The 23,716-nt window shown below is 44.8% G+C and overlaps 1 protein-coding gene across 3 annotated transcripts in view; it reads left to right on the forward strand.

Moving 5' to 3' along the window:
- SH3PXD2A (SH3 and PX domains 2A) overlaps positions 1 to 23,716 on the forward strand; it is a 394,601-nt gene that overhangs the window by 76,389 nt on the left and 294,496 nt on the right. For all 3 annotated transcript variants that reach the window (XM_054036174.1, XM_054036176.1, XM_054036175.1), the window contains exon 2: positions 1,058 to 1,138. In XM_054036174.1, coding sequence (XP_053892149.1) covers positions 1,058 to 1,138 — 81 coding nt within the window. The remainder of the gene's footprint in view (positions 1 to 1,057; positions 1,139 to 23,716) is intronic.

Raw genomic sequence — 23,716 nt, forward strand, 5'->3', positions numbered from 1 at the left:
TCCAGATCACTCGGAATCAGTGACAGTGACTTGTCCTCTTCATTCTTTACCACTCCCCTAATGAGTGTGTTATCTGCAGACTTTTTTATCAGTGATGATTTTATATTTTCTTCGGGGTTATTGATAAAAATGTTAAACAACTGGGGACCAAGAACGGATCCCTGCAGGACCCCCCTGGAAACAGGCCCACTGAATGACGATTCCCCTTTTATATTTATATTTTGTGACCTAGCAGCTAGTCAGTTTATAATCCGTTTAATATCTGCCAGATTAATTTTATATTGTTCTAGTTTTTTAATCAAAATGTCCTACTGTACCAAAATGCTTCTCCAGGGAGAAAGTCTTGGGCTGCCTGTAAAGGAGATATGGGAAGCCTGCAGATCCCTAGTTTTGGGGGACAGCAGCAGGCCTGGGATGTGCCAGTCCCTCTACGGTTAGCTGTCCTCCCTGCCTTTGTGGGAGCAAGACTGCCTCTGGAGCCAGGCTGCCACTATTTTCTCTGCACAAACCTTCATTTCCAAGGTGTGCAAGGAAAGTGTGGCAGGTGACTCAAGCATGGCTCCTCACGTGCTTCAAATGGGGGCACGAGGTGGAATGTAGCAGCTCTCCTGGCCCCTGCTCAATCTCACCAGCAGCATGTGCCCGGTGCCCCTATAGATTTGGGGCAGAGGGGGATGGAAGGAGTGTGCTAATATTTTAATAAAGCTTTAAACTCGGGCAAAGTAATGTCAATCGGAGTTACTAGCGTGGATTGGTGGAAGACCCTGCTCTATGCTGTGTAACACTGGGCATTCTCCTGAGAAGCCTATGGAAGCCCAGGGTGAGTTCAGGACAGAACTACAGCTTTAATTTAGACTAACTTTGAGTTTGGTGCTGTGTTTCTTCTAGTGTGCACGTGGGACTGAGTGGGATTAGACTGTCAAACTTATTAGAGATTGGAAATCATCTCCTTATATAGACACACACATTGGGCCTGACTTTTCTGCCTTTGAACTGCAGCCAATGCTTTAGGGCTCCTCAGGCACTGTGTTGACATTTTTTTTCTTCCCCCGAACAGGTATATATCATAAACGTAACATGGTCTGACTCAACTTCCCAGATCATCTACCGGAGATACAGCAAATTCTTTGATCTGCAGGTAACCGTTCATTTTACTTACTGGAAATATTACTTGTATTGGTTTGTACATTTCCACACCATCATAATAACATTAAATAAGACTTTGCACTTATATAGCCTGTTGCCTCGAATGAGCTCAAAGCACTTTGCAGACTCTTCACAGGATGTGAGATAGGTAAATCCAGTATTATCCTGCCTGTTTTACAGAAGGGTTAATTGAGCCATTGAGAGGTTAAGACCCAGATTTGTCAAGAATGGCTTCTAGTTTTGAGTGCCTAACTTCAAACACCGAGGGCCTGTTTTTCAGAAGTGACTTGCTTGAGGCCACACAATGAGTCAATGATAGAGGTGGGAATAGAACGCGTGTCCTGACTCCCAGTCCCCTGTTCTAACCATTAACCCATCCTCCCCTTCCAGAGATAGGAACAAAAGCCAGGAGTGCTGACTTCCATGGTATGGAGAAATGCTATTGTGGCACAACTGCAACTCTGCTGCTGTAGGGTAGACACTTACTACAGTGACAGAAGGGTTCTTCCGTCACTGTGGTAAATTCAGCACTCTGAGAGATGAAGAATTCTTCCATTGAGGTGTCTACATCAGGGCTTAGGTCAGCCTAACTACATTGCAGAGGGCGTGACATTTTTCACAGCCCTGAGTAATGTAGAGACGTAGACCTAACTTTGAAGTGTAGACCAGGCCCCAGTCCTCTGCTTTAAACACTAGAACGTGCCTCCTCACCGTATTCATGTCTATGTATTTCGATGTGCTCTATGCCATTTCATCATTGTCTCTCCAGCAGCAGCCCGTGTTGGTATGAAAATGAACTTTGCTTTACAGTTACTTGTGTGTTTTCCCAAATTACAAAATTCAGCATTGGCTCCAGTGATTAAATGATTTGCTATGCTGTTCCTAGGCGGTTGGAAGAGTGAGAGGGCTTCTGCTTGGTATCCTAATTAGCAATAATCCAGACCCACTGCTATCTTTCTAGGCAGCTAGAACATAATTGGCTGGGGTTTTAAGATCACTCTGAAGTGCACTGGTTGCTCTGTCATACTCGTAAAGAGCTCAGAGCTCCAACCCTCTATCCAAGCACTGTTGAATGTTGGGAAAATGTTGATCTGTTTCTGAAGCTTGCGGTTTGGGCCTGTGTGTGTTTAGAATACTAAGAAAGTCCCTTCTAGCTAGAGTCATGGATGTGCACAGCCAGCCGCAAACTTCAAAGCCGTGTCACGATCAATGAGATCAAACCTGCTTGTCATGCTGAACCTGCAAGAAACAGGTTCCTTGATTTTTGGGTGGCCAACATGAGATCCCTTAAAGAGGCCTGATTTTCAGAATCAGCTCCCTTTGACGTGTCTGTACTTGGGCACCCCAAATCATTAGTCAGGTCTGAAAAATGCAGGCTATAGTGCTTTAGTTTCTTCAACCAAAAGCTTGACCTTTACATAGTGAGTCCCCTGACCCAAATCCCTAGTTTGTGGTACGGATGAAATGAAATGGAATGAAGGCAGAAAAGGGAACATTCATCATCTTTCCTATGTTTCCTTTTGCATTCTCACCCCACCTATCAACTGGGCTGAAGTGCGTAGACTGGTCAGTACCAAAGCCATAGACAGTAAGTCCCAAGTGTTTCTCTGTGGCTGATGTTGTGCTTGTTCACTGATGTGCAGCTTTCTGTGTGTATTTGTATTGGAGTAAGGGTCATGGCCAAAGCGGTTGTTTCTTTCTTTCTTTTCTTTCTTTCTTTTTTTATTTTTTAAGCTCCAGTTCTGTTTTCATGTATATATTCTTCTGGGTCTCCTAGCCTTTCCTGGTGGGTTTGAAAAGTTCCCATCAAGCTGAAGTTATCAATGGGGTTAGTGTGTTGGACAGGAAATGATGTCTCAATCAGGGAGAGTGAGTCCTGAAAGGTCCCATTGATAAGTGCAAGTGCCTAGCGCCAGTGAAAAAACTCCTGCTTGTACAACATGGCTCCCCCCCACTAGAAAATATTACAAGAAAGGAATGAAATTCCCTTATTTAACCCTTTTCCCTCCCAGGGATTTCAGGAGTCGCCCTTTGTGCCAATTGGAAGGGCACCAGTGTACAAAGAAATTTGCAGCCTTCCTTAAGAAGGAAGGAAAGACAGCATCTCCAGTGACTAGAGCACAGGGTTTGAAGTCAGGTGACCAGGATCCTCATCCCAAATCAGCTAGCGACTCTCAGGGCAAGTCACTCACTTCTCTGTGCCTCGGTTTCCCCGTCTGCAGAACGGGGGCAATGATGCATGCATGCTATTGTAGGGTGCTTTGAGATCGGTGGGTTAAAAGCACTACTGGAGTGCAGAGTATTATTGTTATTTTATTCATATGAATTGTGCTGGGCTCCTGGTGAAGATGGACATTACTAATTCCATCAGCAAAGGGGCATGCACTGCACTCACTTCCCTTTTAACATCTTTAATTATCATTCTATGAACAGCTCAGCATCAGGGATTTAAATTATGAAATCAGCTCTCTTGGAGCTTCTGCAGTGGGTCAGAGAGGGGAGTTAGAAGGTCAAAGACAATAGTGGGGTTTCATGGGATGCCCCCTCACAGCCACTAGCTCCTTGCTCCATCTGTGGCGACTCCCCTAAGAGAGGGCAAAAATCCATATCATCAGCACAGCATGCAAATATAGAGGCTTTGAGCATGTGAATTACATTTGGGATGAGGAATGCAAGTTGCCCCCAGCCCAGGGACTCCCCCCCCTCTCCCCCCCCCCCCCCATGTAGCCACCCCACGGCCACCCTTTGTGGAGTCACTTACACCTATGCAGAGCAGGGCTGCTACTTCGGCCTGTTGTAACTGCCCTGGGAAATACTCCTGTAGTTTGCAGCTCCGCTCTCCATGCCTACCCCTCTCCACGCTGCTGCTGTGGAGAGAGATGCCACAGTGTGGTGCTTTATAGCACACCGATCCCCCAGCATTGCTCCCCCTGCAGAATGTAATAGCAGTGGTTCTGCTGCCTAGTGGACCTTTGAGTTCCCCTCAAAGGTTGCGGGGTTCACCTGATAGGGAGGAACATGGTGCTGTTGAGATGGGACAATAAGCTCTTTGGGGCAAGGACTGTCTCTTTTGTTCCATATTTGTACAGCGCCTAGTGCAATGGAATTCTGGTCCATGTCTGGGGCTCCCAGCAGCCACTTCAATTAAATAAACAGATGATAGGATCCTCAGAAGTGATGAGCAAGATTTCAAACTTGAAACAAGTTTCAGCAGACTTCCTGGAGCGAGGAGGGGATTAAAATGACATCTGGGCCTGAGCTGCAAACTCCAATTGTAAGAATCAATCCCCAGTTCCCAAAGCAAAGCTCAGGTGTTTTGGTCTGGACCCAGGGCAGGCTGTAGGGAAACACTATCTGGTTCATGGTGAGCAAGGCAATAACTCCAGCATCCCTTTCCCTTTGCCCAGGCCCTGGGGGGTGTCTAGGAGGCCGACCAAGGTGGAAAGTCGGGGCGAAGTCAGACTCCACACTCAGGGCCACAGGGCTGGGCTGATCCCTGCACTGGGGAGATTTTATTATGTGCTTGCTGAGCATAGTAACACTGTTTTGCATAAGCAAGTCCATTTACTCCTCCCTGCATACTCCCTACTTCACTATAAACAGAAAATCAAGCGTGCACTCAGTGGTGTAATGCAAGCTGACTCAGAGGCACCGTATGTGTCCCAAACAGCTGGAGTTTTCTGAGAGGCAAGCTTGTCCCATCGTGTCTGGACTTCTGGACTTTGCTGTGCACCTATGTGTGTTTCTTTTTGCTTCTGAATGGACGTAGAATAACAAGAAAGGCTTGTAATGACTTAATCAAAGCTGCAAGGGCTGATGTTGACAGTGATACCTGATAGCCCTCGAGGGGCAGCCAGCAGAGCTGCCTGGAGGAGGAGAAAAAGGAATACAAATAATTAATTTTGTTGTTGCTACGATTTTTTGTTTCTTTTTAAAAGCCCACCCTTTTCCAGTTGCAATCTCCATTGGCAACGACTGGGAGGTGGGAGATACTATTTCTCCTAAATCCTTTCTAGCAAACCCTCTTCTTCAGCCCTGCAGGTGTGAAGAGTCAGCCCCAGTTCTCTTCCACTGATGCAAATCCCAGGTAACTTCAGAGGAGTTACTCCAGATTTGTTCATAGAATATCAGGGTTGGAAGGGACCTCAGGAGATCATCTAGTCCAACCCCCTGCTCAAAGCAGGGCCAATCCCCACTTAAATCATCCAACCAATTTTTGCCTCATATCCCTAAATAGCCCCCTTAAGGATTGAACTCACAACCCTGGGTTTAGCAGGTCAATGCTCAAACCACTGAGCTATCCCGGGTGTAAGTGATCTAAATGAGGGGCCAGACATGTTTATACTTTCTGTGCAATTTAAGAGCTGGAGATTGCTGAATGGAATTGGAGAGTGGGTGACTGTCATTTAAACTGGTACCTGTTCTGTAATGCTTGATGAAATAACTTCTCCTCCCACACTTCCAGCTGAGGGCTGGAGATTTATAAAGTGGGGTTTAAATTAAACGATGCAGTAATCTCCGGATTTAATTGGTGACAGAGTCCCAGCCAGTGGTGACATGGATCAAATCATGGCAGCAGAAAATGTGCTGGGGTTGAAATTTCAGTAAATGGGATCCGCAGTATTGATTAACTCCACATTCAGTGGTGCTATCAAGTACTTGTCTTGTCTCATTATCTGTTGCCTTCCACTCTGTGGAGTCACTTACACTTGTGCAAATACAAAATAGGGGCTAAAAATGCTACTATATCGGAATGGTAGCTTTGGACACCCACTTTGCACAGAAGTCAATGACTGCACAAATGCTACCATTCCAGTACAGTAGCATTTTTACTCCCGCTTGACATTGTCTCTGCTTGGGTGAGAAGGGCTATTCTGCAAGGTGAAAGGCAGCGGAGAATCAGGTATAAATTAATGTGAAAGTGGCATTAACTTCTAGGGGTTGGCAGTCCGTGTGTGAGCAAAATGGGTGTAACTTACTAGGTACTGCTCAGTGCGGCGTAGTATTCTGTGGGGACTCTGTGCAACTCCTACTGATTTCAGCGCAAGCCCCTCTCCACTTATATCAGCGATGGGTTTGGTCCCACCCATGTTTGGGATGGTGCGAGGCGTGCACTTCTGCTTTTCTTGTACACATTTGGTTAGTGATATGCCCCCTTTAGCCCCTTTGGTGTTTCTTGCACACCCTCTGACTATCAAATCCATGCAAGATATCCTTAAAATAACATACATCTGTTTCACACTCAGTCTTGGCACCGTGATTTCCATCACTGCTGAATTTGGTCCAGTCACTTCCATGCGAGATTCTTCTGCTTACACCAAGCTACATATGGCCTTTTGTGCACGGGCTGGGGGAAATGAATACCAGCAGAACAGAAGGAAAAGGCCAGAGGCGAGGGCGTCTCTCTTTAAGCTGCATTAGAACATGTGCATCAGCGATCGGTGTGGATTTCCAAGGGCTTCCCCTTGTTTGTAGTTCTAAAATCTAACTGCTTTGGGGAGGCAAGAAGTGAGCATTCAACTTCAATGGAGAAATGACCCACCAGCAAAGCACCACTCTGAGCAGATTAGACGTGGACTGGACTGAAGTGAGTTGACTGTGGTGTAGCTAGGGTCTTTCATCAGATTTCATTTTCTTCTGGGTGAAGTTCACACTTAACAGCCCCAGTACCTGATACGGGGTAGGCCCCTCCAAAAGGATAAAGACATCTGTTTGTAGCAAGCCCTAACCTTTCACCTGGAACGTGAGTAATTAGAATCCATCTAAGGTCTCCCAGCATTGCAAATTGATTCGCTAGTCATTGTAATAGGATATGGGCATGTGTTAGTAGTTCACCCATGCTGCACTCCCTTAATGTTGGCCAAATGAGCTTTTCATAGTAATTATAATACCTGGCGTTTCTACAGTGCTTAATGTATTCAAAGAGCTTTATAAGACCTGGAGCCTGATTCTTCATGGCCTTATATCTGGTGTGATCATCGTGCAAAATGGGTATAAAATGCTGCTCATGCTGGAAGTGAGTGGGAAATTCTGATCTGGGTTCACTTGACACTATGCAGGGGTGCAAATGATTATACAAGCTCCAAGGCAGTGGAGAACTGGAGCCTGCAATTAACTAACCCTCCTAACACCCATGTTAGATTGGGAGTTGTTATTAAGCGAGTTTTGCAAATGGGGAAATTGCTATTCAGAGGTGAGTCTAAGCTGGCATAACTCATCTTCTTTCAGCCCGTTCCATGTGCAAGTTACACCAGTTCAGACTCCCTTACGCCCTCAACCACATACCAGCAGGTCTCATAAAAAACCCTCTTACACGTCACCTATGAATTTGGCCCAGTGAGCCGACAGGCTCTGTTCTGATCTCACATGGGTAAATGGGATCTGTTGCCTTCTGCGGTCAGTGGAGTTATATCAGGGTATGACTAGATCAGAATCTGGACAGAAGGATCAAATTCTGCTCTCAAATGTCTGGACTTTCCATAAATTTCACTAGGACCTGACAGTGTCGACTGGAGGTCAGATTTTTTGCCCTATATATAAGAATCCTTTCTCGCAGTATTGAAATGCGGCCCCCTCTGGGGCGGTGAAACACAGCAGCCATTTTTAACAGCATGCAGTTATACTACACATCCTCATTTGTTGTGAAATGAAGAAGAATAAAATGCCAACTGAAGGCGCAGAAGGAATGTTAGGTAGGCAGAATGAAATTTCCCAGCACAGTTACCCCATGTTGACATTTTTTGGCCACAAAGAGACATCTGAAATGTCAGAATTTTGAAAAGACAAACAAATAAATCTTTATTCAAGCATTCAATCTGCAGATCAATTTGCAGAAAATATCTGCTAGATTCAGTCCTGCTGATATAAGCTGCTTTTCCTAAAGTGGCACAGAGAGCCAACTCACTGGCTACTTAGAACATTTAAAAAAAACAAAGAATTTTATTAGCAAGATGGAAGCGCTTTAGTTGTTTTCAGGCTGAATATGAAACATCAGGAACTTCATTTATTATTCCTAGGATCATCCTGATTGTTTATAGAGCAATAATAGAGTAACTGAGCACTAAAGATTGCATTAAACAAAAACTTACCCATAAAAACTATCATTGCAAACTGTAACTCTGTTCTTTTTACCTAGACAGTGATTCATCAGCAGAGCGCCAGCCATTCCCTGATCCCTGGTCTGCAGTGAGCTTCTTTATATAAACAGTCACCTTTCTGTCACCACAAAATGTATAAATTATTGTAATAAATCCACAGCCATCTAGGACTTAGTGGTTATACCTATGCAGTGTGCCATGGTGATTCCAAATTTTATGGAGACAGTGGGATTAGAAACAAGATCCTCCTGCTTTAAAAGAACCCATTTCTTCTAAAGAGAATCTGCATTGGCTGTTAACAGTACAGCTTGTATGAAATACAGTGGAACAGTGCTGATTCCATCCTATAGAGGGCAGTTGTGTACATAGTCTCTAGCTCTTTCATTACAGTATAATCTATCTCAATTATTACTATTTATGTAGGACCTACCTAAAAACAATCCTTTGTGTGGTGGACCTTCCTTTGTTGGTTCTGCGGCAGTAGTTAATTGACAAGCTCAGACCTGTGTTGAAGTCATCAGTGATGCAGAGAAACAGACAAGGAGCTAAAAAAAAAAAAAAAAAAGCCAAAAGTTAATTTCAAACCTCATCAGCCACAATGGAGGAAAACCTTTTTTTTTTTTTTTTACTGCAAAGAACAGGAATGGATGGAGACGTATTTTCAAGTTTGTAAACAGTGCTGCCTGTAAACAAATGACCTTTTATTGCAAGTTAAAGATGCTTTAACTCCATTAGGTTCCTTTCCAGCCTTCTGTTGTGCAAAACAGCCATCTAGGTCACCAATACCCGTTTGTCCAGCTCCTGATGTTGGTGGAGGTAGAGCCAGGAGAGGAGAGCAGCTGACGTAGTTTAGTGCATGATGTAGCTCGTCCCTGTTGTAATCAGAAGTTTGGGAGCAATGTATGAGAGGAGTTCCTAGCCCATAGGATGGGCAGGGATCAGAAGTCTCTGCATAGCTGAGTGTGTGTGTCTCAGGGCTATTCAGGTGAGAGAGAGAGAGAGTGTTTGTGTATGTGTGTTGGTGCATGTGGAGAGGGGAGGAGGAGCGTTGGCTGCAAGAGTGGTGAGGCAGAGGAGAGGGGAAAGAGGTGGATGGAAAGTGAGGGAGTACCTCAGCAGGGATGGAGCTGGGGTGAAGGAGGATGACGGAAGAGAAAAGAGTATTTAAAATTAGGGACCCACCCAGTTCGCCAATGCATCATTCCAGCTCGGTGGGACTCCATTGATAAAGCAGTGGTTACTCAGGACCCAGCACTCGAAGCTGTGCCATGTCACTGTGCATGTTCTCCTGTCTTGAACAGAGATGGTCCTGAGCCACAAAGATTGGACCAGAACTTCCCCCAAGTATGGGGCCTGGGATTCTGAGTCTTATTTCGCCCCATCATTGAGATGGGGAACTGCTAAGTGATTCAGAACCAGACCGGGATCCTGATTCCATACCGCATGGCACCCATGAAGTTCAGATCCAAGGATTTGGTTCAGGCCCATTTCTATTAAAGGGAGTCTAGAGAGAAGGAGATACTCTAGCAACTGGACGTTAGAATTTGGTTTGAAAGCAGCTGCCTTAAAAATATGATTGAAATTGAATCAAGCCTGTGAAAATCCAGAGGAAATCAGAACATTGCTCCCTCAACCTGTCTTTCCTGAGAGGTCAGTACAGGGCTGCCGGGGTGAAATAGCATCCTCTTTCTTAGTAAACACCGACCGTTTGTCAGCGTCTGTGAGCCAAGATTTGCACGTAGGGAAGTCAGAGGTAGAACATTTTAAGGGTGATTCAGAAAATCAGCTTCTAGGTAGAAGCACCAAACGCCCCAGTGTTACATGAGCCCTCTACAATTCAGAAAGGGTAGGGTAACCTACACACCTGCTGGGTGTGGTGTTTTGTCACACCTAGTGGCACTTAGAAAGAGAGACTAATGAATTTGCTGTACAGGCTTAGCTAACAGCCAGTTGACTTTTAGCTCATGCTGTAGAAGCTCATGCACTGAGCTCCAGAGGTCCCAGGTTCGATCCCTCCTGCCGACGACCGGGGTCTGTCTGTCTGTCTGTCTGTCGGTGTTACACTGGCAGCTGTGTAGTGGATTCTACACTCCAGCTCTGGCTGGGAGGCTTGAATAGTTTTAAAACGATCCGATGTAGCCAAGTCAGGAGCATTATCGGCTACAACTTGTGTAGAACTGTGTCAAGTCACTTCAGCCCAACACTGGGCGTTTCCATGGTGGGGAATACAAAGGAGAACCGAGAGGCCCCTGGGAAAAAATAAATGGCTGGAGTGATTATTGAGCCAGGAAGTGGTTTGTTGTAACTGATTTAATCATTATTTTAATACTGATTTTCCTTCTGATGCTTTAGATAACAGCTGCCTGGGGCAACGTCTTTATCTTCATTGAATAAATGGAGTTGTTTATAATTCCTATTTCCATCATTATTTAAATGTAAATGTCCACTTGGAAAACAATCTGTTCAGTTTCCACTTTTTGTTCCTGAAGAGACTCCACGTCAAACAAAGACTAGGGCTGTGATGGGAAAATGGCAAAGTGCCTCCCACACTACAATAGATGTTGCATCCCATGAAAACCTCATGTAACCTAGGATTGTGAAAGGGATCACCCTAACACACGTAACCAAGGGCGTTCCCCTCCTTGTGTCCTTTGCTTGTCTTCTTGGGTATTACCGCAACGCATGCTGCACAGGAAGATCATGGAGTAGTGGGACTGGCTCAAGGGATTTTGCTGCTGTAGGTCCGCTAAAAATGGCTCAACGTTCCCAGCACACAAGCAGTCATGTCGCCATTCCAACTGGGCTGCTGAATGTTGCTAGATCTCCCTCTCCAGGAGCTGACTTTGCTGCTGGTACGGGGGCTCTGGCTCAACCTGCTGATCCAAAAGAATTAATGTCCTCGGTAATGCGTAGTGTGATAAGGTGAGAGCCCCACACTAGCCCTGCAAGAGCGGAATTGGGCCAAGTGGGCCCAATCAGCTAATTAGGCTGCAAACAGGAGCTGTAGGCTGGAGGCAGCTAATTAGAGAGCGGCTCACCTGTGGAAGAACAGGCAGGGCCTATAAAGCAGGGTAGCAAGCTACAGACTGGGCTTCTGGGAAAGGCTACAGGAAGGCAGAGAGAGTCACTCCCTGGGAAGAGGGAGAAAGGTTTGGAGCTGGTAGACCCAGAGAGAGAAGGGGAAGAAGAGAGTAGGAAGCAGTCCAGGGAAGGAGCAGTGAGGGCAGAGAGAGGAAGCCCAGAACTGTTGAGCTGAGGGTCTGTAGGCTGGAGCCCAGAGAAAAGGGCGGCCTGGGTTCCCTTACCAGCCACTGAGGGTGTGACGTAGAACTGAGGCAGCGAATGGGAAGACTGCCTAGAACTGCCGATGGACTGTCCCCTGGGAGGAGGAATGCTGAGTGACTTGGCCAGAGGGCTGAGTCACAAAGAAGATGCTGTGGGACCTGGAGCGGGAGGAGCTGCAGATCAGAGTTCTGTGCCACACCCTCGGTGGCTGGTAGGGGAACCCTAATTCTGCTACAGCTAAGGGAGATTCTCCTTTAGCTCGGGGGGTAGGGGCTTGTGCTTTCAGAGCAGAAGACAATAAGTTCAACCTCCACTAATGAGCATGAAATCATGTTTGGCCATGGAGTCATCACCACATCACCTCTGGGAAAGTGCACTATGTGTGGTAACAAAGGTACAGGCACGATGTTTCCATGTGACTAGGTGTCACGGGTTGCTCCACTCACCACTGCATTGGCACCTCCTCCTGGTCACTCTGGGAATTAGCTCTCAAGGCCGATGTTCCCGTCCACGGCCAACGCCCCAGTCCGCGGTTTGCACACCATCACTAGCTAGTGCAATACACCACTAGCAATGGCAAGTGAACCTGTCTCACTTACCCTGGAACACTCCTGTGTTTTGAATCAATAATATATAAGCACTTTATCACGCTCCATTAAACTTCTTCCTTTTGTTCTTATCTTGTCCCACAATAATCATATCAGGCCAGGAAGCTGGAGAATGAATTTGGCGTCTCTAACTTTCTCCTTTTCCCTCAAAATTAAATGCAAAGCCAACATTTAAGGAAAGCTGGGGATGTAACGCAGAACAAAACATAGCATACATATCTAGCAGACAAAGGTACGACAAGATCCAATGGTTGGAAGTTGAAGCTGCACAAACTCAGACAGGAAATAAGGCGTACGTTTTTAAGAGGGAGGGTAAGTAACCATTGGCACAACTTACCAAGGGTTGTGACAAGTTTCAGAGTAACAGCCGTGTTAGTCTGTATCCGCAAAAAGAAGAACAGGAGTACTTGTGGCACCTTAGAGACTAACAAATTTATTAGAGCATAAGCTTTCGTGGACTACAGCCCACTTCTTCGGATGCATCCGAAGAAGTGGGCTGTAGTCCACGAAAGCTTATGCTCTAATAAATTTGTTAGTCTCTAAGGTGCCACAAGTACTCCTGTTCTTCTTTTTTCAAGGGTTGTGGTCATTCTCCATCACTGGCCATTTTAAAATCAAGATTCAATGTTTTTCTAAAAGATCTGCTCTAGTTTAAATGAATTATTTTGGGGAAGTTCTATGGCCTGTGTATGCAGGTCAGACAGATGAACACAGTGATCCCTTCTGGCCTTAGCATCTACGAATCTCTGACACTCTACAAACAGCATTTAATTCCTGCATTGGCATTACTTTCTTGTGCTGCACTGTAGAGAATGAATTTGGCGTCTCTAACTTTCTCCTTTTCCCTCAAAATTAAATGCAAAGCCAACATTTAAGGAAAGCTGGGGATGTAACGCAGAACAAAACATAGCATACATATCTAGCAGACAAAGGTACGACAAGATCCAATGGTTGGAAGTTGAAGCTGCACAAACTCAGACAGGAAATAAGGCGTACGTTTTTAAGAGGGAGGGTAAGTAACCATTGGCACAACTTACCAAGGGTTGTGACAAGTTTCAGAGTAACAGCCGTGTTAGTCTGTATCCGCAAAAAGAAGAACAGGAGTACTTGTGGCACCTTAGAGACTAACAAATTTATTAGAGCATAAGCTTTCGTGGACTACAGCCCACTTCTTCGGATGCATCCGAAGAAGTGGGCTGTAGTCCACGAAAGCTTATGCTCTAATAAATTTGTTAGTCTCTAAGGTGCCACAAGTACTCCTGTTCTTCTTTTTTCAAGGGTTGTGGTCATTCTCCATCACTGGCCATTTTAAAATCAAGATTCAATGTTTTTCTAAAAGATCTGCTCTAGTTTAAATGAATTATTTTGGGGAAGTTCTATGGCCTGTGTATGCAGGTCAGACAGATGAACACAGTGATCCCTTCTGGCCTTAGCATCTACGAATCTCTGACACTCTACAAACAGCATTTAATTCCTGCATTGGCATTACTTTCTTGTGCTGCACTGTAGAGCTGTCTGAAAATCTGAGTGGCCTAAGTATCTTTATTTTGCAAAGCCAGGGATCACTGCGACTTGTTAGACTTGAGAAGGAAATTAACCAGCTCCCATCATCAGTTCATTCAACCTTAACATTCAATACTGGTGGTTTTTCTTAGCATTTAATTTGTAGACACCCTGTGTACGGTCGCTTAATCACAGTAGTAAAGCAAGCGCTAATTAATCTGCTGATTCAATATTTAGTTAGATGGGTGAGGATTTTTCTAGGGAATATCGCAAAGAGATAGTTTGCTTCTTTGCTGTATCTTTTAAATACACATAGCCTTGTGCCACCTATTAGGTGACAATTTCGGTATATAATGTGTGTGTAAATTTCCTGGCAATGAAAACCTTTTTTTACGGTCTTCATTTTGTGATAAAATGTAAGTTGTAAAAATTGAAGGAGATCGAGTTACAGGCTTGTAATGAAAAGTGTGTGTGCGTGCTCGTGCACACCATTAACCACTAGTGGGTCAAATCAGAGTGACTCATCTGTGTGTCATTGGCCCTCTACTGCTAACAATTAAAAGAGAGTCTCCTTTGTGGGAGGAACTTGTGCTTTTGAAGTAGCAGCATCTGGGTTTTAGTTCCAGTTGACTGGTGCGTAACACAGTGCCAGCTGCGAAGTCTTAGGTAGACAAGTGTTAGGCAATTGCTGCCAGTTTTAGCATTCGGGTTTGATGTTTCCTCTATTTAATTTCATACGGCCTGGATCCTGTTTCAATGTGCTAGGGCAGGGCTCTGGAAATCTCATCTTCCAGGGGGAGAGGATGAAGTCCATCTCCAAAGTGTTTGATCATGCTTGGAAGTTGGTGGCTGCCAAATTTGCTCATTGGATCAAGGCCCTGGGGGATCAGAGGGAAGGTACATTAGGGTGTTGGATTACAAAGTAGTTCGGATTTCATGCAGGAGAGTGAGAACTCATAAAAAGAAATCCCTCTGGGATGTGAAATCTGTGTAATATACATGGACTGTGGCAAATTTCCTGATTAGCTGCTCGCATCCAGCACTTGCAGATAAGGCAGCTCAGTTTGGGGCTTTCTCCAGTTGAAGATCTGCCAGATACAATCAGGGGAAATCTCAGAAATGAGGTAATAATAACAAAGAGCAGTTGGCCTGCTTTACAGCAGGACATTGTGATGCAAACTTTAAACAGCACAATGCAAACAACACTACCTCCTGGTACCACTTGCAATTTGCTAATGGGGATCTGGCCATTTCAAACACAAACAATCCTGCGCTCTATGATATTTAATAAGGCTAGTGCTTTAGAAACACCTTATGCTGTGAATTGCAAGCTACTGGCAGAGGTCTGGAGCAATTAACTTCCATTGCTTAAAAAGAGAGCAGTGAGTTTTGTTTGACTTTATTAGAATTAGAGATGAGCCGGAACCAAAGTTTCTAGATCTGAACAGCCCCGAACTCTTGAGAAAATTCAAATGTGATGCCCGCTTCTGGCTCAGACGCCTTCTCTAGTTCAGATGAGAACACTGTGGTATGACACCACGTTAGCAAATGTTTACATGTGCAGAGGAAAGTATTTATTTTTACAACTGAGTGAAAGCTGAAGAAATCTTATGTGACTATTCTTTGCAATCTGTGCATTAATTTGCTTCTCCGGCATTTGTGCCCCTTTGTGTGTGAATTCTCCAGTGAACAAGAGTTCACCTAAACACATGTGCCCAGCTAGAAAAGTTTAAGAAAATACTGCAGAATGTTAGCGAAAAGCAGATTTTACAGTTTATGAATTGTGACTTTTCAGAACCAGAACCCTGATTCTAAAGAGTTAAACTCATCCCATTGGGGACAGATATATGACCCTGTAAACCATGCATCCAGTGACACCAGCTTGAATATGCAGCATCAGACACTCAATGAACTCTCCATGCAAAATACACAAACCAAGAATTCTTTGCAGAAATTTATTCATGGAATAATTTCCAAGCTGAATCGTGATCTGTTAATATTTTGCAAACACAAAATGTAGCAAAATTAATTGGATTATTTGTTATGAATTATTCACCCAGCTCTATTTGATTTGGTTAGATAAATTACCTATTTTAAAGTACATTTCTAGCAGTATTGCTTGTGTTACACTATCACCAGAGGCCTCAGTCACCGACCAGAGCCACTTTGTGTTAGGTGCTATACAGATACTTGCAAAACCCTTGCCCTGATGCATCCAACTATAATAGTGCATTAAAATCCATTAACAGTGAAAGGAAATGCTTCTAATAATGCAAATCCCCTCTTCTAGATTAATTGAATTCATTGGAGCTGAGTTGATTTATACCAATTGAAGATCTGAACCTATTTTTATTGTAGTTGCTGCTACTATTATTTATTACATACTTCACAAATGTAAATGCCTAATAAACTGGGTTGCTAAGGGAAATGTAAAAGCACTACTGAAAATCTCAGCTCTTACAAACCATATTGTGTGGTATCCCTTGGTCCACCTACCCTCTGGCTACGTCATAGTCTCATGTCGTAAATGGAGCATTCTACAAAATCACCACTAAAAGCCAGGACAGACCAGGCCTTTCTTCAGTGGAGTATTTTAAGGTTCCATCTAAACTTTTTTTCATTATATTATCGACTCCTTCGTTATTACTGTGTTGGGAGACCTGGTTACATCAAGTTAGTCCCCCCAAAATATTGAAGCACAATTTGATTGTCATAATTATTGGACCTAAAAATGTACCTGAATTGTAAGATCAATGGTGAAAAGCGAGTGAAAGTTCATACGATATCACAATAAATTATAATAACAAATGTTGAAGGGAAGTGGTACAAAAGGGACACGAATACCGAGTCTAAACAACAAGGCCTACTGACGTAACTTAAGGACAGTGTTAAAATCAAACTTTGTAAAAACAGAAGACACGAAACTGGAAATTAATGAACCAAAATTGGTGTGTCGAGTACTGAGCCTGATTGGTGGACACACTAATGAGGGGATGGGCTATTCCATACATCACTCTCTTTTGGGGCTCTTAAAACAAAGAGAGAAGAACAGATGGAGGTTAGTAGAGTGAGCTTTCACCATCATGGCTGCCGGGACCCCACCACTGTCTCCTGGGACCCCGGCCCTTCTTTGTCCTAATCCTGAGAGATGCCCTGATCAGCTCAGGCCAGAGAGAGGAATCCAGATCACAGCACCACCTCTATCGGTGCCAGCTGAATCCCAAGCACCACCTGAGACTAAATGGGATTGGACTTTAACAACAGCAGCAGCAACAACAGCTCCAGCTCATCCAACTTAACTTCTTCTCTTTTACCCAAAAGGACCATTGTTGCCCTCTTCAATACCATCTGAGCGACTGTCAAACAGTCTAAAGACGCTCTCCTGGGAAAGGGAACAAAACATGTTTTTAACCTAAAAGCCTTAATACTTCACATTTCAAATGCTTTAACTGTTTTTCCTTCTTTTCTGTTTCTTTAACGAAAGGTTAAAAGGATTTTTAATGGTGTGTTTGCCATGGTACTAAGCAGGCTGTCGTCTCTGTATACCCAACCCCGAACTTTGTTTCCAACTGTTAAGTGCTGGACAGGTCTTGCAGTGTAGATGGGACTCAGCTATTTGTTCACCTTGTTCTGGTTTTTGTATGCCTGGGGGACCAGTGGGAGCCCAGTTGGGTAAACTCAGTTCCTGCAGGACTGTTGTGTTGTGACTGGATCCCAGGGAAGAGTGGGAAAGACAACATTGATGTGGCGTTCACACTCGGGCGATGAGCTCTAAGGATGCTGTTTATTCATCCCTTGATTTTCCTTTCAACAAGACATTTAGTCTAGGCTTTTCTTCCTCCCACTTCCCCTTTCGAGCGCTATGAAAATTTAAATCCTGACTGGGATGCTCCTGCTGCCCCTCAGCACAGAAGCACCAATTCCACAGAGCTCAGCCATCTCTGCCGCAATACAGACACCCGCCCACACCCCGTACCCGCCCTGCACTCTAGCAATCATATTTAGCTTTCAGTTATTTATACTGCTGGAAAATAACATGGCGTTCACACCCCCGCCCCTGAAACACAATTCTGCTTTTGTGCCAGGACTACGAGATGAAAAGTGCCCATTGCGCTCACATCCCTTGGCTCAGGATGAGAGAAGCTGGTGGTTTTTACAAATGGCCTAACTCGCCCTGGAAGGGTAACGGGGAGTTTATTTACATGAAGTGTAAATAGAAAATTGCCCCAGCTAGAATGGAAAGGCTATGCTGGGCTCTGCCATCGCTGTTTCCCCACCAGCTCTGCACTCTTACAGTATCAGATGTTTAACGGCTGTGCCTAGAAGGAACTGTAGATCCTTACTCTGCTGCCGTCAGGGGTTAGCCTAGAGGATAAACGGAGTGTTTCTTCCAGCTCTGGATTTTACACAGCATTAGCTGCTTTAGGAATGTCGGTCTGTCTCCTAGTGTTTTGTCCGCTGTGGGTCTAACTCTTAAGAGCTGGGGGTTGTTCCCTTCACCTGCATGAAACCTGAGCAATTACGCTTTATTTTCGGTAAAGCACCTGGGATGTAGGAGTGTGAATTCTTCCCTGACTCCCTCCCCCACCACATACACTGGACCATGATGCCGGGTTAAGACACATTCCTCCCTTCCTGTACCCAATGCCGTGCTATCTCCCACAAACTCATGAGGATTTCCATTGGAGAATTATCCGCTGGGGTTTGCCTCTTTGCCCCCCTAGAGACGCTAGATCAATCACTGGTGAAGAAGTCATGGCAACGTAGCACAGCACTGTTTGGAGCTGTGTTGCAAAGGCGGCTGGGTACCTGGGGAACAGTGCAGAAGTGCTGGAGAGTGTTTTGAGGAATTGTGGGGCTTTACTTCCCTATTGGAATGACGATAGGTTGGAAATGCTGCTAGATGAAACTTGTGGGGTTTGCTTTCTCCAGTGCAGTTTTTCCCCACCCAGGGCAGAATGACCCTTAGTTTCACAGTATTGAAGTGGTTGCCTGAGTCCAGCAGCAGGACACTGGATTAGTTTCTGCTTTTTCCTGACCAGGAGCAATGCGGCAGACATATCATCAAGGCGGATAAACCTCTGATGTTTCCATGGCCAGAGAGACAGCAAGAAGTGCAGCGATTTAAGACAGATTTCTTGTGTTCCTTTGTTCTTAGTCATGCAAGGAGAGAGAAAACTGCAGTGCTGGTAATTGGGGCTGGGCAATGGTTTCAAACTAAGCCAGGCTGAAGAGAGAGGTTCCTGGGAGGGAAACACAAACCTCCTTAGGCAATTGTGGTTTTGAGTTCAATTTCTGAAGCACTTGCCAGTGCTGCTGGTCAGAGGACATTGGTGGTTAGGGCCTGCCTGCTCTGTGGTGACATTCATGGTGGGGATCTGGCTGCAGCCTGGTAGACTTACATGGTTCGTTCTTGCAGTATAATGGGACCGTGCCATGGTTCTGCTGTGTTCCCAAAGCATACTCCAGCACTGGTTAATCCCCAGGCCCAAATCCCGAGAGATCCGGTGCACCTGCAACTCCGATCGACTTCAGCAGGACTTGCTGGTGCTCAGAAGGGCTCACAGTTTGGCCCTAGGGCGCCATTGAGTGCCGTTTGGGAACAAGGTAAAAATAAGGAGCAGCTCTCTCCCTTCTGCTCTCACGTGTAAATGGGTTCCTGTGTATGGTAGTGCAGAGGGGACCCTACGTGGACTGCAGAAGTGGTGGAGTGAAGGAGGGGTGGAAGATGATGCTTTTCAGTGGAATGTTGGCAAAATCTTGTCTCCATTGGGAATCTGCCCCCATCAATGGCCAGGCACCAGTGTAGCTGCACAAGTGCAGACAAGGAAAGCGGTGGCTTACACCAGTAGATCTCACCATGGTTTTAAGCCGGAGTAAGCTCCTTTGGTGTTAATAGCAGCTTTGCCTGTCTGCTGTCTTCCTAGGCTGAAGTTGTGGCCAATTCCCAGTGTTGACAAAGCTTTGGTTGGCAAAATAACAAAGGAACTGCCCAGAGAATGCAAAAAGGATCCATGTCTTTAAAACAATCTCTGCAAATTTCGCAATGTTAAAACAACCCTGGGTCAAAGTCTGTTCTTTGATACTTTGTTGTCAATCCATGGAAGTTAGTGACTTTACACAATTTACATCAGGTGTAACCAAGAGTAAACTCCAGTCCGTCTCCCTCTGCCTCACACACAAACTCAAACTTAGCCACAGGCTTGTGGATCAAGCTGACAGCCAAGCTGGTGAAGGCAATGGAGCATGCACCTTGTTTTTGTTGCCCTTTGTTGATAAGGGTGTGTTGGGAAAACCAGTGTGACCTGCAGAGCTGCTGCCTTCAGCCAGGTGGATGATATACGTAAGGGTAAACCATGAAAGGAATGTGTGTGAATGAGAGAGAGGAAAAGAACCGACTGGGAAGAAAATAAAACCCCCAAATCAATACCAAGCTGGAAAGGATTAAGGAAAATGATTAAGGGGAAGAAGTTCTTCCATAGGGCTAAGGTGAGTTTAGTGCTGCATCTTACTGAATTATATCTGATAGTGTGTATTTCCTTGTTACCAGCTCTGCTGGAGCAGATCATTTCACGATATCTTTTATCGTGTGGCTTGTCTCTGAATCCGACAACTCAGCCGTGGCTCTCACATAAGACTCTTGTGGCCTTTGCACATTGCGGGAAGTGGAGTTTGAAAGCTAAACCCACTCTTGTAGGCAGCGTAAGCAGTAGTGGTGCAATCGATGCATTTTCAGATGGTAATAAGATTCTCCGGTGTGTGTGGGTCTGTCTGCCAAAGTCCTTTGTGAGCAAAATGTTGCCCAGAGTGCTGGCGGGTGTTTCATCTACTCATGTAACAAATCTATTATTTAGGGTTTCTAGCTGTCTTTTGCCTTTTGCTTCATTGATTTTTATCAGTAGTGCCTTCCGACAAACATATATAGACTACAGTATTCTACAATACTTGCATTATTACACCTGTTGGACCACCACTGGACCACTATTGTCGAACGCTGTCGTTTTGTTTTTAAATAAGGATGGATTTTGATCTTGCAGGTTTTAGGGGCTTACACAGAGAAGATTGTCAATGAATGAGGGGGGGTGGAACAGAAGGTGGAGAGTATTTTAAAATGAGTTTTCTTTGCTACGCCTATTCTAGGAGAGATGTTTGCTAACTGCAATTAAAAGGAGAGCGAGGACCCTGTGAATTTTAAGGTTTGATCAAGTAGTTATTCAGCAAGTGGAACTTCCTTTGATTGGCTGCAAGCCAGGGCAGGTGTGTGCTGGATGCTGTAGGAAGCACAGTAAGTTAATATACTTGCCTTTCACCTTTGGAAAGCTGGTTTCAAATCCAGCGTAACTCTCACCTCAAAATAAGTTTCACAGACTGACTTCAGGGACTTTTTCTAGAGAAGTAGAAGGTGACAGAGCTTTAAAATGGGGACACGACTGCCCCAGTGACATGAGCAGGTGCGTTCATGAATGTCTATAAAACGCTCTGAAGTCTTTGGATGAAAAGTGCTCGGAAAGAGCCCAGTGCTGCTGCTGTTAAAGTAGTAAAGCCAAACCTTTCTGACCACTTCGCCTTTTTCTGTTTTCAGAGTCCTTTTAAAAAGGTTTGATGAATAAACCATACCTCAGCAGTTAGTGACCCAAGAAAAATGAAGTACTCCGCAGAAATATAAATAATGCATTTCTTTCTTGGGGCTAAATACTGGCTCCTTTGAATTCAGTGGGAGTTTTGTAGGGAATGGAGGAGTTGTTTCCTAGTTTAATTCTAGCTTGGTACAGTGATGCACCAGTTGGTGCCTGGTTTGGGATGTTCAGTTGCAAATCCCTCACAGTAGTTCATCTCCGCCTTTAAACAGCTGAATCCTGGAACTTCCTTGCAGAAAGCCATTCTGGTTTGCCAAAGTCACTGTGTGGCAGAAAGAAACTTTGCTTTTTCCTTTGTGTGTTTGCCAGGGACTCTTTCAACAGAGTCAGGGCTGAAGCTTTTGGGGCTGTGCAAAAATTCCTGTCTTAGGGCTGCAGGTGAGGAAAAGCTCAGAGAGAGATTCTCTGCCCTGGGTGGTGGAATTGGACTCGCTTGTTTGTCACTGAACCAAGCTTTTCACAGGGGAAAAAAGAATTAGTTGCTCATGATCAGGTGTGAAACTGAAAATGGAATTTACACGCCAAGAAGGGTCGATATTGCATTGTGGCAAGACAGGTTGAGGACACATTGTGTTGCACTGAGTCAGGAGTGTAGTGTCGTCAGCACCGTAATTATAGATTGCGTAGTCCAGGCCTAGATTTAGGGACATTCTCTTTGATGACACTAGGCATGACAGGGCGTGTTACTCTAGGGAGCTAGAGAGTCAGTGAGAATCACAGGGTCTGTCTGAGTCCAGCAGCCTCAGTCAAGAATCCCCTTTGTATTCATTACCAATGAACAGTGTCTCATCTCTATTACAAGCTATCTTACAATGACTTGTGTGCTGTTGCATCTTCTGGGAAAGAGATGGAGCTGTGCTTGCTGACACGGAACAGAGAAAAGCCAGGGAAGGCTCCTTGTGCTTTTATAGAAAACGAGGTGATGCTGTCTTTATAGGATGATGAGTGTAACAGAGAGTCATGTTTCAGGAGGGATATAGTTTGGTAGGACATGAGGATCTCGGAGCATGTAACACTGGCCTTTAGGGATGCTCTGTGAAGCTCTCCTTCCCACAACACTGCCTGCCTGCCGCATTACCTACTGCTAACAAAACAGCGTTAATCTCCAGATTAATTTGACTTCTGATCTCTGGTCCCCCAGGCCAGGCATGACTTGGAAAGGGAAACTTCAGAGCTACTAGGAGGATGTACAGTAAAACCCATTTTAACACACTTGCTAAAAGAACAAACTGGTTTCAACCAGTAACATTTTGCCCAGAGATATGCATGCGGCGTTGCAGTGTGAAATCCTTTTGAACTGAAGGTCTGATACAGGAACAAGGAAGGTGGAGCACTGGTGCACCCAAATTATCTGTTTAACCGGTTAGTGCTCTGAAGTACAGTGGCACGAGCCACAACCCAAGGCTTGAGCTGCTGTTACAAAACAGCTCTCTGGGTTCATCAGCTGAGAACATCAATTAAATATGGGCTGATGCGTTGCACGCTCAGACACAGTCATAAAGTTCCTGGCTCTTGCACTAGGCTGCATCCATTCCCTAGTCTCCACCTACGATTCAGTTTGAGTTGCCACACCTCGTGGATTTCACTGTTAATTATTAACTGAACATTTGTGTTGTCCACACTTGCCTTGATATGGGAGAGGCCTTTTTGTACACACAGAGCAGACAGTCGGGTGAAACAGCTCATTTGGAATGGGGAGGGTATTGGGTTTTGCTTTTTCCCTGAAAACAGAGAAGATATTTTATCCTTGTCAATAAAACTAGCATCTTTGCTGGACTGGGCCCAAACGCCTTTATCCAGTGCTGCCCCCTCTGTTTCTCAGCATTCCTTTACTTACAATAAAGAGCTTAATTATAGTCAGAGGAGAGGAAAATCAAGAGGCTCTGTCCACCAACCCTCTCCCCCTACATCATGCACGGTGCTTTGATACAGTGCAATCTGATTTAGTATCACAACCCCCATTCATCTTCCTTCAACAGAAAGCTTCCTGCATGCGTGTGTGTGTAGTGTGTGTTAATCCTGTAGGTTCCTTCTGTACTGTAATTCCGTCGCTGTTAGAAGATCTGGTTGCAACTCTGTATTCTTCAGACACAAGCAAAAACTCTCTTGTGCCTTGCAATCTGGATGGGACCAAACCTCAGTTAATCACCCATCTTGCGATATTTGCTGTTTTCCTTATAGCTGCAACTTCTGGAGTTGTGTTTATGTGTGAATCTCAGCTTTCCTTTTAACAAAGAGGAAGATTCTAGCCTTTATGGCTGCAGAGATAAGCTCGAAACTGCAACTCCTAAAGACTCAAGCTCCAGAAGGGAAATGAAAAAGAAACCAACATTACATTTTTAAAATCTGAGGATTTTTCAGCCAATCTCATGGTTTTTGAATGTTTACGGTTGCCATCCTGTGCCTCAGCCATTCTGTCTTGCACTGCAAGACATCAGCA

This window comes from Malaclemys terrapin, chromosome 7, assembly GCF_027887155.1.
Source record: "Malaclemys terrapin pileata isolate rMalTer1 chromosome 7, rMalTer1.hap1, whole genome shotgun sequence".
Taxonomy (NCBI): domain Eukaryota; kingdom Metazoa; phylum Chordata; order Testudines; family Emydidae; genus Malaclemys; species Malaclemys terrapin.